The sequence below is a fragment of the Mixophyes fleayi genome, chromosome 1, assembly GCF_038048845.1.
Source record: "Mixophyes fleayi isolate aMixFle1 chromosome 1, aMixFle1.hap1, whole genome shotgun sequence".
Classification (NCBI taxonomy): Eukaryota; Metazoa; Chordata; class Amphibia; order Anura; family Limnodynastidae; genus Mixophyes; species Mixophyes fleayi.
In genome coordinates this window covers 203,683,401-203,701,158 of record NC_134402.1, presented here as the reverse complement: position 1 = coordinate 203,701,158, position 17,758 = coordinate 203,683,401, and the positions used below count along the sequence as shown (strand labels likewise).

Genomic DNA, 17,758 nt, shown 5'->3' with positions numbered 1-17,758 from the left:
TTCTGCCACAGCATGTAGGAGGTTGCAGCAGCTCCAAGAACAATTTAACTTGCCCTGCCACCAACTTAAGCAAGAGGTGTTATCAAGGTGGAATTCCACCCTGTACATGCTTCAGAGGATGGAGGAACAGAGCAAAGCCATCCAAGCATATTGCACAAGCCATGACATTGGGAAAGGAGGGGGTATGCATTTCACTCTTGCACAGTGGGGAATCCTTTCTGTGCTGTGCAAGGTGCTGAAACCATTTGAAGTTGTGATGTGTGAAGTGAGTTCAGACTCTGCTAGCTTGAGCCAAATCATTCCCTTAATTTGACTATTGGAAAAGCAGCTTGACAAACTGAAGGAGGAGATGAAAGATAGCAATTCTGCAAAGTATGTTGGCCTTGTAGATCAAGTACTTAATTTGCTTCGCAATGATCCAAGAGTTATTAAAATCTTGAATTCGGATCACTACGTTTTGGCGACTGTGCTTGATATTAGGTTTAAGACCTACATTGATTCTTTGCTTCAAAATGACCGATATGTGAACATTTGCAAGGAGCTACTGGTCAGCAAGTAGTCCGCTGAACTGGGCCTTGGCTTGATGACGTCTCCTCCTTCAGTTTCTCAGGTAGCTGCTGCTCGGAAAAAATTACACTTTCCAAAGCGAAGCAGGGATGACGCAGGTAGCAGACCACAACAGTTTGACATCTGGGGGTAAATGTATCAAAGTGCGAGTTTGCCAGCGTGTTTAAATCGCGGCAAATCACGGGTGTTTACCCACGGGTTTTTTTTTAAAAAAATGAAAATGTATCAAGATGCGATTTTGAGAGTCATGTTCAACATCCCTGGTCATCTCTGGCGATTTTGAGCGATGTAAACACTCACGAGTTTAGCTAACTCTCCTGTGTTTGCCAAACTTGCCTGTGTTGTAACAGTGAGTTGTCAACACATCACTGTTACAATGGCCCTGCTAAAAAGTGAAAGAACAGATAAAAGTTAAAAAAAAAAAAAAAGCGTGGGGTCCCCCCGCTATTTATGCTTAACCCTAGTGCTGCCTGACTAGTGCTGGTCCCGTGAAAATCAGGGAAAAATGTTGCGTGGGGTTCCCCCGATTTCCACTTTACCAGCACTAGGCAAACCAGCCAGGGTTGGCAGCACTATAGCAGGGGGACGCGCGGCAGGGGTCCCCCTGCCATAATGACTAACCAACCCTGGACTGTTCAGCGCTGGGCTGGATGCCCTAGGGAGTGGGGTCTGCCGAAAAAAACGAGCGGGCCCCCCCCTAGAAAGAACCAGCCCAGTGCTAATAGCACTAGGGCTCTTCCTACTACCCCTGGGCTGTGGGTAGTAGGGTAATATGGCGGTAAATAGTAGAAAAAAATAAACTGACACCAATTTTGTTTGTGGAACTACAATTCTCAGCCAGCCAGGTTGCCCTAAAAACTGTGGGCATGCTGCTGCTTGTATAATTACAAGCACCAGCATACCCACGGCAGCCAGGGCATGTTGGCACTTGGAGAACCACAAGTGCCAACATGCCCTGACATTCCTGGCTTGCTGGGCCCTGTAGTTCCACAAAGAAAAAAGTTAACATTCACTGTTCTGCGCATGCGCCGAACGTCCTAACCCTTTTATCTGCTTCTACTGCCCTCTATTGGCTGCCTAATTGGAACTACACTATTTAATGCCTTCCTGACCTGGAATCTGTGCTGGTTCTTTCAGTCAGTCTCTGACATCCGTACTGAATACAGCTCATGTGTCGTCTCAAGTTTCCGGGGATTCCTACTCAGCCTTTCCGAGTTCCTTGCCCTCCGGGCTCCTACGCCACAGTATATTCCGCTATTCCCTCCTGGAGTCGGTTACACCTCATTATCGCTACCATCTCCAGTGGCAACGCAGCAGGCTATCCGGTAGATTCGCTCCTAGCAACATCCCTTGGCTCATCTTCTCGTCAGTTGCCAGTAGCAATGCATACTACCTACATCAGTCTACGCTCTCTCTCTCGTGGTGCGCTGGGAACTTCCTAGCCGCGACCTGCAAGTGGAAGCCGCAAAGTCCATATTCCCTTGCGGGAATCACTGGTGAACACCATTTCACTTGTTAGACTCCGCGCCCCTAGCTGAAGTCAATTCCAGTGAACCACCAGGATCCAGTTGTCCCTCGTTGGAACCGTGACATTAAGAACCAGCCATGTCTGATCCTGACAGAGAACCTTCCGCTAAGGACATGCTTCAACACTTGGTTGGAAGGGTGGAGCGTCAAGATGCCATTCAGATGCAATTATTACAGTGTATACAAACGCTGACAACTCACCTGGATGCACTACAGGTGGCTCCGCCTCCCCCGGTTGTTCAACCTCAACCCGTTTCTTCTTCTTTGCGTTTACCTACCCCTGCCAAATTCGATGGAGACCCAAAATCTTGCCGCGGATTCTTGAATCAGTGCTCCATTCAGTTTGAGCTCTTACCTCAAAACTTCCCCACTTCCAGGTCAAAAGTGGCCTATATGGTCTCCCTCCTAGCTGGTCAAGCCCTGGCATGGGCCTCTCCTCTCTGGGAGCGTAATGACGTCCTCCTCAATGATGTTTCAGCCTTTACCTCATCATTCCGGAGGATTTTCGATGAACCAGGACAGGTGACCTCCGCGGCTTCTAGTGTCCTGAGACTACGCCAGGGTTCCCGCTCGGTGGCGCAATACGTTATTGAGTTCCAGACCCTATCCTCTGAACTCCAATGGAATGAGGAGACTCTAATTGCAGCCTTTTGGCAAGGGCTATCAGACAAAGTTAAAGACGTCCTTTCCTCTCAAGAGTTACCACCCACCTTGGATGCTTTAATTTCCCTCTGTAACCGGGTTGATCTTCACTTCCGGGAGAGGACCTCCGAGAAGGATTTCCCTAAACGCCCTATCTTTCGTCCAGGTCCCCGATTTTCATCGCCCACTCCTGCGGATGAGCCGATGCAGCTGGGACGCTCCCGGCTAACTCCTGAAGAAAGGGACAGAAGGATGAAGAATAAGTTATGTTTATACTGTGGAGATTCTAGCCATCTCCTAGCCTCCTGTACCCGGCATTCGGGAAACGACAGACCTTAGCCTCCTCTGGAGAGGTCAGGCTAGGGACTTTTGCTTACCTCCCCAGTATTCTTCATTTTCAGACGTGTTCTCTAAAGCTTCCTCTGAGCGTCTACCATCCCACCGACCCTGGGATTGCCCCATCGATCTCCTTCCCGGGAAAATTCCTCCACGTGGACGGGTCTACCCCCTTTCACTACCAGAAACTGAGACGACTACGCTCCAACCATCCTCTTACTCAGGACTGTCAATGTTGTTATAGTCTCTTAGTTGGCTGTGGATCAGCCTGCAACAGTCCTGGATGGTCATCTTCTCCCTTTTCAAGATGAGGCGATTCCTGGCAAGCCAAATAGCATCCTTAAAACATTTCATTAGGCTCCAGGCCTCCTGGATTGCCAGGAAATAATCCATAAAATACTGAATGGGATGAAAGGCAAGTTATTTGCACACTTTCCTTATGTTCATGTTCCAAGGCATCCAACAGTGCCTGTGCAGTGGGGAAGTCCCAAAAAAAAACCGCTGTGCTGTTTCCCTTCTGGTGATGCAGATGGGGCAGTGGACATATTGGCACAGGTTCCGGGAGTGCATGAAGGTCCTGAGAGGCAAACATCCCTGGACAGCCATCCATGCAATGTCTTTGTGTGTAGTAGTCAGCCTCTTAGAGGCCACATTCTCCCACACGTGTTTTGTGTTTGTAATCAGCACTTTACATAATAGGTACCTAACTAGATTATAGGTTTGTGGGAATTGGGGCTGATTCGAAGCTCACTGATGAACTGGCTTTTTGCTATGAATTTCAATGGCTCTTCTTAGTGCATTGTCTGGCACCCTAGATTGGTGTGTGTCTGATAAAAGCACATATCCCGTGGGGGTCAGCGCTCTTTGACATTTATTAGCTGTAGAATTACCTCACTTATCCAAGAAACAGGTGGAGCACTAAATTTAGCCCAAAAAAATTAATTTTTTAACAAATTGAAAAACAAAACCAAACAAAACCAAAACCAAAACACGCAAGGGCGGTTTTGCCAAAACCAAAACCAAAACACGAAGGTAATCCAGATCCAAAACCAAAACCAAATCCAAAACACGGGGGTCAGTGACCATCTCTAGTGATAAGTGTACAGTATATGTATGAAACAATACATTTTATACTGTTCTCATCAATAATTAGACAACAGAAATAAATACATAAATGCAGTGTATTGAATTGATTTTTATGTGGGCACTTTTATTAAATATTATTATTATTATTTACTGAGTATTTATTTATGTTGTCTAGCTATTGATAAGAAGTCGCAAGTGTGTGAAACTGCAAAATCTGCGTATGTATGTGTGCATATGTGTTTTGTATACATGCACAGTAAAACAGATATACATCCAACTCTATATAAATCCCTTGTTGTCTACGTTCACTAATATTGGATCCATATTTGAACATAATAAAGAATGTTTGCAATTGGAAGCAGTGGATATCAGTAATATGTAAAATGAGTACGGTAAGTTTCTTCTTACTCATGGAAAACAAAATATTTTGAAGACATGAAAATGGCTTAAATGATTTGAAAGGGTTTTTTTTATCACCTAGATTAGGAGTGTGCATATCACTTACACTACTTTTTTTAAAAAAATTATATTCACTGTATGATTTTCTTTTCAGTCTCATTAACACCTCATTCCACTTATATAAAAGAAATTCTGTATATCGCAGTAATTCAGACTTAGTTGAGCCCAAGGCTAAACATTTAGACTATATAAATAATCACTAATATACAAATACAAAAAACTGGTTTGTATAACAGAAATGTGTCTGGGCCTTTGTGGTTTTCTATAGATCTGGACCTGCAGCCTATTCTACCAGGCAACATGTTTAAGCTGTAACGTGAGCATATAAACTTGACCAAAAAATTTGAAGGCTTCACAATAAATTTTTCAATACAATGTTTTTTACACTCTGTGAGACTAGGTGGAGATGTTTGTATCTGTAGGTTAGATCGGCGCAGTGTTTACAGGGGTGTATTGGTTGGGTTGGGTTGAGTGTGTTTACTTTACTTTGGGTTGGAGGAACTGTTTTGTACTGTATGCCTATCAAATATTCAGTAAAGAAAGATAATAAAAAATAATAGAAACTTACCTCTAGATGAGGATCTTTCTAAATTAGAATCAATATGATTGGAGGGAACATTATAAGAAATGTGACCTGAAAAAAAAGCCAGAGTATTAGTTATTTTTTTTATATCTTTTTTAGTAATAGGGTTAAACTTGGTCAGCCGTTTTACAGCTGGATACATGGAAAATACACATGCTCTCTGTCCACATTTCAAGTTTGTAATCTCCACTCTGCATGCACACATTCATCAAATTCTAGAGCAGTGATGCTGCATGTTTATTTTATATGTCTGGTTTTAAATAGATGATCCTTTCTTACAGAACATGAATGTATGCTGAGAACCAAAAATAAAAAAGACCCCATTTCAATCATGGACTATGTTACATGTCAAAGAATTTCATGTGTGGTTGTCACTTTTTAATGAATTAGGGTTTATTTCACACTAATTTGATATTAACAACATGAGAATTGCATTCTATTTCACATTGTCTGTTAGTACACATTATTTGCTAGTACAAACTTTTAGACATGCCCAATTGTGATTTCTTTGTTTTGTGGTTACATTAGCTCTTAATGCTAGTAGCTCTCTAAGATCATAGCCCACACTAAGCTTGTCAATGATTTAGTCACTGCTAAAAATAAAGACCACTGCTCTTTCTGTTACATTTGACACTATTGACCACTCTTTTCTCATGCAACTGCTACAATCCCTAGTTCTTCAGGATATTGTCCTATCCTGGTTCTCATCCTAATTATCTAATCACTCTTTCAGTGTTTCTTTTCTCTGGATCCACTTCCTCTCCGCTTCCTTTATCCACCAATATGCTTTGCTACGTTTATGCTTGCTCTCATTCCTGGTTACAAGGCTTTTTTCGTGCTACACTCAATTGATGGAATATCCTCACTTGCACAATAAGACTTTCCTCTAACGTCCAAACTTTCAAGTGTTCTCTGAAAACCCACTTCTTCAGGTAAGCTTATCAAATGTTTCAACCACCCTCTTGACCTCACTATGATACCCTATTACCACCCCTCTACACAGCTCACACAAGACTTCACTTGTTATTTCTATATTCAAAATTTCTGTGTGACTGGATCATATATCCCACTTAGCATTTTTTACCTTTGCAATCTGGATGGACCAATATGCAAAATGTAGCACTTAACTTCATGAATCAAACTCTTGGGGGGGTATTCAATTGTTAGCCAGAACCGCTAAAATCCCGCGCTCGAAAAATATTACCGTTAATACGGTAATATCTCGCTGGATTTCAGCTCGCAGTTCCCTAATAATAATAATAATAATAATAATAATAATAATTGTTTTGAATAAAATTATGCAGCACTGATGTTGTATGGCTGGAATGTCCACAAATTCCAATATAAGCTACAAATTATGAAAAAAATAACTTTCTCCATGCAAATACTTAATATGAATGGTTTTGTTTCAGTTCCTAATAATGTCACTACAGTAGGCCTAAGTTTTGCCAGATGAGGTCTGCCATATGGTTTGAGCAACTAATTTACAGCTCCAACTGAATTAACCTACTTTTCGTTTGTTACCGCAGTCCTCATAGAACTTTATAGGGACTACAATCTTAGGGATGTATAAAGTAAATGCCTTTTCCTATGATGTCCAGGAAAGGCTTTGCTGGAACCCCCACCGGGTCAAATCCTATACTTTAGCCACACATGTGCATTTCACCTTTTGCATTTGCCAGCAGCACAAGGTGTCAGAGACCAAGGAACATTACCTTAAAGAGGAGGAGTGAGTGAAACATGGCTGAGAGTGCATCAGAGAAAGGGTGTAAGAGCCTGTGTAAGTGTGTGATATCATCCCCGCAGACAAGAAATGAAGAGCAGTTGAGGAGCGATAGAACTGAATAAGAGAAGCTGATTGAAGGGTTTAACCTTTCAGTGAGAGAGTGAAATCTAGCTGAGTACAAGAGGCTGACAGGCTAAATGTGTGCCTGGAGACGGAAAGCAGGGAGAGGCTGATTTATCTGAGTTATGTGGAACTACAGTGCCCAGGAGGATCAGCATATAAATGCAACTATATTGTTTGCTGAAGCAAGTAACTTAAAACTTGTGCTGGAAGAGCTAAGAGTATATGTACTGAGACATGTAAGCTATGCAATTTACTTGCGTTATCCGCAGGGCCGGATTAAGGGAATGGAGGCCCCTGGGCTAAGGGGGCTTCCATTCCCCCATGAGGGCCCCCCCCAGTGAGGCGAGCCCACCCTCCCCCCCAATGAGCCGAGCCGCCCCGCCCCCACCCTCCAAGTCACTTACCTCTTTCTCCTGGCAATGCAGTCCTTCCCCGATGCGCTGTACGCTCTTTACTGAGGTCTTATGAGAGTGAGATTAACGAGATCTCCCTGAGTAAGGAGACTACAGCGTGCCGGGGAAGGACCGCAGTGAAAGTGCTCAGCAGCATTGATCACGCCGGGGACGCCCCCGCCCCCGACCGATCAATACTGCTGTTGAGCACTTAAAAGGGCCCCCTGGATACCCGAGGCCCCTGGGCTGTAGCCCAGTTAGCCCTATGGTTAATCCGGCCCTGGTTATCCGTGAACTGTAATATTTACAACCTGGCAACTGACAAAGAATTTTGCAGTAGCAGTAATGAGATGCATATTGCAACAAAGAATAGTGTTGGAGAGACAGAGTGTGGCTGGGTCCCCCGAGTGCCGGGCTCCGAAATGGACTCCGGGATCCGTGAACTGTAGATGTATTAAAATGTTTTATTGTAATAAAAATGTGTTGTGAACTGTGCGCTGCAGCGCTGGATGGGCAGTACCCAGTGCTGCAGCATATAAGGGGTAAAAACATCGGCGCTAGGCGCTGGGGAGTGTAAATGAGGGGTTAAATGCATTCAATGAAAAATGGTTATGTGTAGGCGCTGCAGTGTCAGTAAAGAACCGGCGTGCAGCGCTGAATGGGTTAACTCCCTGCGCTAGTGCAACTATGTGTATTTTAAATGTTAATGTGTATACTGTAAATATAGAGTGATGGTGTATATGTCTAAAGTAACATAAGTACTTACCCTGTCCCTCGGTCCAGAGGGGGCTGCAGGAGCCCTGGATCCTTCATCCCCTGGGAGCAAGCTTCAGTGGCTGCTGAAGGGACTTCCAAACCAGCCTCCTGGAATCCAATGAGTCCAGGAGGTGCAATGCCTCCTGGGGGTCCCAGGAAGCTAAGTCCCTAGCTGGAGCTCAAAGAGCTTCAACTAGCGACATGGCAGTGACTACTGCCCCGGGATCTGGCTGCTCTCCCCTGATACTATTTTCGGCCACGGAGCAGAGCCAGACACGGGAGCCCAGTCCCTGGATGTCAGTTTCGCCGTGAGATAAATCTCTTGCCCCTGACAGACAGGCACCAGGGGAGGAGAGTGGTCTGAGCCCCCCTCTCCCTGGCAGCTCGTGGACAGGGGGGAAGTATACAATGCTAAAAGGTGTTAAACTCTCTGGGTTGATTCATGTGCAGGCTGCATGAATCAGATTGGTTAAAGGGATAGGTGGACGGTTTACAAATGTGTATACAAAAGCTCTGTTTTGTATTGAAAATCGTTCTTCTTCTTCCATCTGACCTGATCACCAGTGTAAGAGCAAATAAACTTCATTTACTTCAAAGACCTGCTTGGAAACTTCTCTATGCTGAAATTCCTGTGACCTACAGATTAGACCCAACTAATTAGAACCGGCTGTTCTGAGGTTTGGACTCAGCATTCCAGTACCACCACTCTGTCTGCTACCCAGCAGCTCTGGCCAATGTGATAGGCCAAGGGGATCCATCCACAGCAACCCTGATCCGAAGTAAGAGGTCAGGTATACCAGCCCAGGTACACCAGCAATTGGGTACACTAGCAGCAACAAGTACCCAGAAGGAACCCGGTTCTGGATGCCGGTAAGGAGTCCAGTGGTGGCAGCATTTGTAAGCCACTTCTGCTACAGTTAGAGATCGCATTTGGGATCACAAAAGGGAACGGTGGCAAAGTAAGCCTAGCCAGTTCCCAGGAGCAACAGACAGGGTAGCATAGGCGGTCCATCCTGTCACACAAGGCAATTTGACTAAAAGCGTTTATTTTTATAGAAATTATTTGGCACTTAAATTATTGAGAGATCTGTGTGTCACAAGATTTTTAAAGAGACTTTGTTGAAAAACTAGCATGTGCGGGCCGGTGGTACGGATTATCACGATGCTTCAAACGCCGATATGAAACAGCCCGACATAATAAAACCGAAGGTGTGATGCATGAGTCTCATAGTACTGACAGCTTCAAAGGGAGACTTGAAACTGTTGAGACGAATGAACATTCCAGGAGTGTACAATGACGTCAGTTTCGAGTGCCGGCTACCATTCATGTTGTTATGCTTCTAATTTAAGGAGGCTCCAGCTGTACAATGTTCTTTACAACATTCTACAAGCAGTACCTCCTTAAATTCTACACTGCCGGGTTGTTCTATAATGGCGTTTGAAGCATCAGAACAAGGTACCCAACCCATGCAGGGCACCCACTGGTCCTTTAAACCCTCGCCAGAGAGCTGGCCAGGGTTAGAGACAGAGGTGGACTACCCTACCCATGCACCCCTGAACCACACACAGTTACTATGGAATTCAGTAGCTATAATTGTGAAAATATCGGATTTATTTGGCCCAATTATTGCCACTTTGTGCTAGGTTGACCACCAAGTAATATCTTATAACCTTCTAGGGGTTTAGCAATCACTTGGACAAAACAGTTATCAAGTACAAAGGTACTTTTAATACTGTACAATACATCAGATAAAAAATATGCATTAAACAAATGGCAGGTGGCTTTAGTACACACCACGTCCCTTACCTCTCTAGCCCAGAGAGCTGCACTCACCTTTGCTTCCGGATCATTGAGCCCGGGGCACTAGGTCCAATTTTCTACCCCTCCACCAGTGTGGTAGGAATCTATCAAGACTCGCAGACTCACAGACTCTGAGGGGGATGTAGTCATAATTTCTACATTCATACTGTGGACATTCTAAAAGTGTACACCATAATATCGACAGACACTGTTAAAATGCACACATTCAAAATGTCGACACACACAATATCTACACATTAGACAGGCTGGGCCTGAGTCATTAAGGGACGCAAAATGAGCGCAGCGTACATACGTGCACTAATGCACGTACTTTATGGCTGCGAACGGCCGAAGTCATTAAGCTGCGTATTCTCACATATGCAGCTTCATGACTTGCGGCGCAAGTGTTACTATTCTACCCGTTCACATCCGTACATGCCGGCACATACTTGCATAACGTGCAGAAGCGAACGCTACGCTGTTTAGTGCATAGTAACATCATTGGAGTATCTCTCAATTGTTGAATCATGGTGCTGGTTGTAATTAACCGTAAAGTATATATTCCCCTTGTTATGCTACTTTGTTTACACTGTCAAAATGTTTTACTTTTGATTAATTAAATTTATTATTATTGAAATATTTTCACTGTTTAATCGTATATCATATATCAGTGTATCATGTATATTTGATGTGGTTTTATAATGTCATATGTATTATATTATATATATATACATATATAATATTATATAAGCCTTTGGTGTGAGCTGGAAGGAAAAGAATATGAACAGGAATGAAGTAGTTATTCAAATAACCTATGTTTCCAATCCAGAGATTTTCAACAAAGACTTGCATAGACTTCTTCGACTTGTCCATTGCATCCAGGAGACTCAAAAGGATCAGGATACGCCTAAATACTTTCTCAGCCAATCGTTATATGATAGGTGTAAATTTTAGTACAACCTTCTTTTGTTGAAACACAAAGTGCATCTCTGGTCTGTTTAAGATCAAAGTTTTCAGCATAGAAAAAGAGTGGAAGCTTATTATTTTGTAAATAAACAATGATCCAATTTTATTCGTTAAGTGTCTTTTGCTGAAGGAATTTTTTTATGACTTTATTAACCTATATAACACCAATGAGGTTATGCCGCTAGCCCTGTTTTCCCTGTGTATCAGGTTGTGTCTTGGTTCTGTTTTCAGTATATGTTTTAGAAAGAGGTTATGTCGTACATAACTGTTATTTCTTTGGGGCCTTATCACATTATATCCCGGATGCGAGGTGTGACCCTATTGGTTGGCCTCTTCTCCATTGGCTTTTAAACAACAGCTTTACTTAAGTGTATAATGCTAATACGTAAATTTGTTCAATGAAATCACACACATACCAGTTTTTCTTTTAACAAAAATAATTTAATTTATAAACTAAAACTATGAACAAATGTTAAGTAAGAAAGACAAAAAAAAATCAATAAAAGGTATTTAACAATTTTTTAATATATTTTATTTTTTTTTTACATTTTTTTGCTTTTTCTTTATGCTTTTTATATTTTTTTTCTTGCTTTTTTAATTCACACAGAAGCCTCTGGCTGTGCTTTGGAGGAACCGTCGACTCCTCATCAGCTGAAAAATGAAAGACAACAATTTAGAAAATGCACTCTTAATACATTAATGTGGTGAAATGCTAGCTGTCGGTTCTTGTACCTTTGCATTTTGTAAGCTCGGTATAGTGCATAAATGAATGTTACCCAAACACTGGCCCCATTCATAAAATTTTGATAAATGTAGGAGTACATAACATATACTAAAAACAGAACCAAGACACAACATGATACAAAGACAGGTGACAGGGTAAAGCAAATCAGATTATCTCTGACAGATAGTGAAAGGGATGGTAGAAATCAGCAAGAAGAAGGCCTAAGCTTAAGAAAACAGGGAAAACAGGCCTATCAAAGAAGGCCAAGAGGATGAAGGAACTGTAGAAGGAGCACACAACAAAAGAGGGCCATGCGCATGAGAGCTTACAACCTAAAGGGAAGGGGGAGACACAAGTAATACGAAGTATATAGTATTATATTGTTTTGGTGTATACATTAACTTTCTGCAAAATTTTGCTAAGGAGAATCTCACCCTCTAGGGTGCATTTTTAAAGCCTGCCAGCTGAGTTGGCCTGCGCACAAGACAAGAATTGGTGGGAGGACATTTTTCCCATTGTGGGAACTTAGGATGCCTTGAACTGTGAATGGGCAGTGAAAACTGTTTGTCATGTTCTACCCCAAAAAATCAAAAAATCATATCTTGAAAAAAAAAACACAATTAAAGTATACGAAAATTACCATGTAATGTACTTACTTTCCTCAACCAGCACTTGTGGTTGCTGAGAGGTGGATTCTGGTTGGCTCTGGAATAGCAGAGGTGATGCTGCCAGGTCAGCGGACTGCGGCGAATGCTCCACCACCGCTGACTCCACCTGTGGCTGTTGGCTACCAGCTGGCGCCTCCGGTGTGACCACCTCTTGATGTTGGCGGTGGTGTTCGGAGCTGCGATGGCGTCCTGTTGGAGACCATGATGTGTTATCTTATGTGTATTTTTGTAATGTATTCACCATACACAGCGAATACATACATACATGCAGCGAATGGTAGCTTTGAATACTAAAATGGTACTCATGTCAATAACATAAAATTTGTGAAAAAATGTACACTAAAATTTTGAACATATATATAAAAGGAAATAATCAGAATAATAGCAAATAAGACTAACATTATTCATATGTTTAGTATGAGAATGGTCAGAAAATAGGCCTTTTCTTTCCATATTTCTTGTGAGAAGAAAAAATTACATTGCCATATTATATAGAGTTTGAACGCGACTTACTAGCAAGAATTTCAGCCCTCAAATCTGCAAGAAGATCACTCCATCGGCGTTGCAACTGCACGATGGAGCGGCGGGAACCAACCTGCATACGCAGACGCCTGCGCACGGCTCTTTATGCCTGTAGTTTGTCATCATTTCCCACGTACCTCCCTGCGGGCTCAAAATAACGGTCCATCGTTGCTGTCAGCACCCGCAGTTCGGTACGTGAGAATACTGCAGACCTCATTTTCTCTCAGAAATGACAGTTTAATATCCTGCTTACCGATTGGTTCTCAGTGCACGTCGGTGCGTCTGCACGTCCATCGCGGAACCTGTACTAAGATGGCTGACTGACCTGTCAATCACTGCCCAAGCGTGCCTAGCGTTCTGGCGCGTCGCAACTGAACGCACCACTATAAAATCGCATACAGCATGCGATAGTTCGCCCTGACAATTTCCGCATGGCTTTTCAAAGTTGTTGCTGTCAGGAAACGGTTGATATTTGTGGATATTGAGGTAAGTAACATGGGCCTAGGTCTTCTACCTGACATAGATAGCGTCGTAGGAAATAATTGCACTTTATTTTTTCCTTTTTTAGATTGCAAACACTTCTGTGGCTAAAAAACAGGAGAACCTTGCTACATTTTGGGGTAAGTAACATGGGCCTAGGTCTGCTGCTTTTTGGTCTAGTGATGAAATAAACTTCTTTTATTTCCATTTGTAGACATGTCTGAACAAGACTCCAATGAGCCATCCGGCTCATCATCTGCTGCTGCAAAAAAAACACGCCAGCCCAATTTCACAAAAAATGAAATCGAAATTTTGGTCGAATTGGCTGTTGATAGGCTCCACTCCACTCCGCGTCCACTCTCTGAACCACCAAAGGCAAGAATATGGGAAGAAATTACAAATGAGGTCAATGCCGTGGCTCCAATCAGACGCAAGGTTAATGAGGTCCAGAAAAGGTAAATATTTGAGCGTACAAAAATTGGTTAAATGTGTCCAGATTTTGGGGATAATATTATCCTGATAATGTGTCTATTTTGCACACAGGTGGCAAGACTTTAAACGCCGCCTAAAAGATAAAATTTCTGAACATAGAAGACATGCCAGAATGACAGGTGGTGGACCTCCAGCAACGCTGGAATTGACTGCATTGGAGACCAGGGCATTGGGCTGTTTGGATGCGGAGATGGTTCAAGGTGTGGGCCGCATTGACACCGGACGTAGCCCACCCGCCAGCGAGCCTATCACAGCTACAGGTATATACACACACATATATAAAAATATATAAATTCACACAAGGACGGCATTATTTATTTATTTATTTCCCCTTGTAGGGCCCAATACAGCGGAAGACATTTCAGAGAATGAGCTGGTGGAGGAGCCACGTGATGTGGAAGAGCATCAGATGAGTGAGGAGGCAGAAGTCAGTGAACGGGAATCACTGCACGCATGCTATCACAGTATTAGAGACACAAATGCCTCTATTCAGTCCAATACCACAGATATTGCCACAACCCTCACCCGTATGGAGCACACTTTACACAGTAGCCTCACCCGTATAGAGAATACTATGGACTTAAACCTTTCATCTATCAACACTACCCTTACCCATCTCAATGACCTTATTGCAGTGTATGTCACCAATCCCCAATCACGCATATCTCAGGAATCTTCTCCTACTTCTTTCTCTCCATCTCTTAGTCCCATGTATCAATCATACTACACTTCACCCGATTATCGTTCCACAAATAGGCCTCATCGCGCGCACCCGTCTTCACATATTGAACAACTCGACTCTCAGGGTTCTATTGGTTCTAGTCTAAGACCCCAAATGCATCGCCATCATTTCCAAAGCAACCCATATGTTGACATTGACCCATATTCGCATTCTAATCAGCAATACAACTATTATTTACCTCCACCTGGCCCTTCTGCCCCATCTGCCATCTCTGCCCCATCTGCCCCATCTGCCATCTCTGCCCCATCTGCCCCTTCTGCCCCATCTGCCATCTCTGCCCCATCTGCCCCATCTGCCCTTTCTGACATCTCTGCCCCATCTGCCATCTCTGCCCCATCTGCCCCATCTGTCCCTTCTGCCATCGCTACTCCATCTGCCATCTCTGCCCCTTCTGCCATCTCTGCCCCTTGCCACCCCGTGCCACACAATCGTCGGCTGCTGCACAGTCACTCACTGCTGCTCCACTGGCCTCTGCTTCCTCCCCACTGTTGCCTTCTATATCACGGGTTACCACAAGCCAGACTCATCCTCGATGCGATGCAACCATTATACCAGCAAAGAGGCCCCGTAAAAAAATAAATTGTTTGTTTGATGTGTTTTTGTTGTGTAAATAAATTGTATAATTATAAACTTATTAGCTATGTATGTTGTATTTTTTAAAAACATTACAAAAACACTTACAAGAGAAGTAGGTGTCCAGGACATATTGCTTGAAAGACACAGCATCAACTGATTCTGGAGGGCTGGGATCAGCATCTAACACCTCCTGGACAGCAACCTCGGCCTCCTCCACCCAAGGAACCCCACTCTTAATGGCGATGTTATGGAACACCACGCACAGAGCTATGATATCACACACAGTGGATGGAGCATACATTAGAGCACCACCAGACCGATCTAGGCACCGGAATCTGGCCTTTAAAAGACCAAATGCCCGCTCCACAACCAATCTAGTGGCGGTATGTGCGGAGTTGTATGCCATCTCCTGCTCCGTACGTGGGTTTAATAGAGGAGTGAGGAGCCAAGGGCGAAAAGGGTATGCGTTATCTCCTACAAGGGGTGACAAGAATGAAAAAGTTAAAAAATATGAGGGAGTGTCATAATTGTAGACACAAATAACTATATCTATGGCAACAAGACAGGCAACATGGATGACAAATAATGGCAAAAGAAGCAATTAGACACAGATATGACTTCAGAGAAGTTTACATAACATATTCAATGTATTTGTAACCAAGGTTTAATTTTATAAAAAACTTTTCATATGGGCAGCTATCCAAGTAGGAATTTAAGGTAAACATCACAATTAAATGTACCTTTCAATGATATTGCAATGTGCCTTTGTAATATATCTACTTAGCTACCAAAATTAAGACATTACTATTTCCACTTTAAACTACTACATACATGACATGTTTGTTAAATAATAAAAATACCTAATAGCCACGTGTCACCATTCGGCCTTGCACCACCTTGCCTCAGTTGCAATCTTTGCCACATCCCTGATTGCCGGAAGGCAAAGGAGTCATGTGTACTCCCTGGCCTCATAGCTACCAGGTTACGAATCTGGAGAGAGGCGTCACATATAGCTTGGACATTTATAGAATGGAAATGCTTGCGATTTAAAAAATTAGCAGCATTCCCACCGGAGGGGACCAAGGCTACATGAGTCCCATCGACTGCCCCTATGACGTGTGGGAAACCGGCTATGTGGGAAAACTGCCGTTTTATCGGCACCAGGGACTCCTCATCGATTGGCAGATGTATGAATTGCCTTAGACGCGACACAAACGCCCCCAGAACAACCTTTAGCAGACGACTGAAGGACTTCTGGGACATCCCTGAAGCGACTCCCGCAGTGGTCTGAAATGACCCTGTTGCGCAAAAGTGCAATACCGCCAACAGTTTAGTCAATGGCGGTATTGCTGTTGGGCTGTTGCGATTGGGCTCCAGGTCAATCTGCACTATGCGCAGGGTGTCCAGGATGACACTAGGCGGGAGACGATAACGACGCACCACCTCTGCATCAGACATGCCAAAGAGGCTGACATGTGGCCTGAACACACGCTCCCTGGGTCGGCGACGATGGGTTACTTTCTGATTTTGGGGGCGGCGACGCTGGTTGTCCTCCTGTGCTGCCACATGTGCCTCGGCCATTTCTAAGAAACGCTATATTTGAAAAGAGAAGGATGTGAAAAAAAAACAATTAACTCATAGCTTGGAAAATGTCACTCCTATTTGCACAGCAAACATTTACAATATACTTACACCAACAAGTGGGTTGGCCAAACTCATAATGTGGCTAAAAAAAAAAAAATTTGTCAGAGCGTGAATAAGAAGTTATGGCATCTGCTTCTATGCTGTGTCAGGTTGCAGACCTAGACCCATGTTACTTACCTCAAAATGGAGCAGGATTATCCTGTTCACTTGCAAACAATTGTCAATGGAAAACTAAAAAAGAAAAAATAAAGTAAACAAAAGATACAAATAATCTAAAAAGTACTATACAGCCCAATACAAGAAAACTATTATCTGTAACTATTATCTGAAACAAAGTATAACACCCAAAATAACAAAAAAGTCCCAGACAAATCAAACAATAAAACAATAAAATGTTAAAACAAATCAACCAAAGAAACCATAGTAATATCTTAAAATATATCATGCAAACATACCAGTAAATGGATCAGCAGTGAACAGGGCACATAATCTACGCAGAGCTTTATAGCAGTGGTTAATTAGCAAAGAGTATGCAGGTGAGGGTCTGCATGCGTCCTGATAACATGGGCGTTCCTTTGTGTGTGCTCGTGGTTCAGATATGAGAGATAAACTAGACCCTTGGCAGGCGCATAGTGTACGCCACCACAAACGCGATCGCCTGCGTTCACACCAGTATGACTTGGACGTAGTTAGACGGGAACGCCCCTATGAGAAATTGACTACGTCACCACGCCCCAGAACCTCCCTGTTCACGCCCAGAACTTGTAGCTCGTCGCAAATGGGTTTTGCGATAGCGCCCGTACAGTTTTTGCGTTCGCGAAGGTAAACAGGCCCACTAACCGAGCATGCGCACTAAACTTTTGCGTTCGCTACGCGCTGAAAAGGGACATACGTTCCTTGATGACTCAGGCCCGCTGTCTACAGGATAGTAATGTCTACAGTCAAA

The 17,758-nt window shown here is 43.3% G+C and overlaps 1 protein-coding gene and 1 long non-coding RNA gene across 10 annotated transcripts in view; both read right to left on the bottom strand.

Moving 5' to 3' along the window:
* The window catches only part of ADGRL3 (adhesion G protein-coupled receptor L3), a 958,921-nt gene that overhangs the window by 566,592 nt on the left and 374,571 nt on the right, over positions 1–17,758 (bottom strand). For all 9 annotated transcript variants that reach the window (XM_075204791.1, XM_075204784.1, XM_075204783.1 and 6 more), the window contains one exon: positions 5,186–5,251. In XM_075204791.1, the coding sequence (XP_075060892.1) occupies positions 5,186–5,251 (66 nt within the window). The remainder of the gene's footprint in view (positions 1–5,185; positions 5,252–17,758) is intronic.
* Positions 15,562–17,050, bottom strand: LOC142148551 (uncharacterized). Its single transcript, XR_012690853.1, has 3 exons — positions 16,990–17,050; positions 16,861–16,894; positions 15,562–15,642 (listed from the first exon to the last, which is right to left on the bottom strand). It is a non-coding gene; the product is annotated as an uncharacterized LOC142148551 (long non-coding RNA).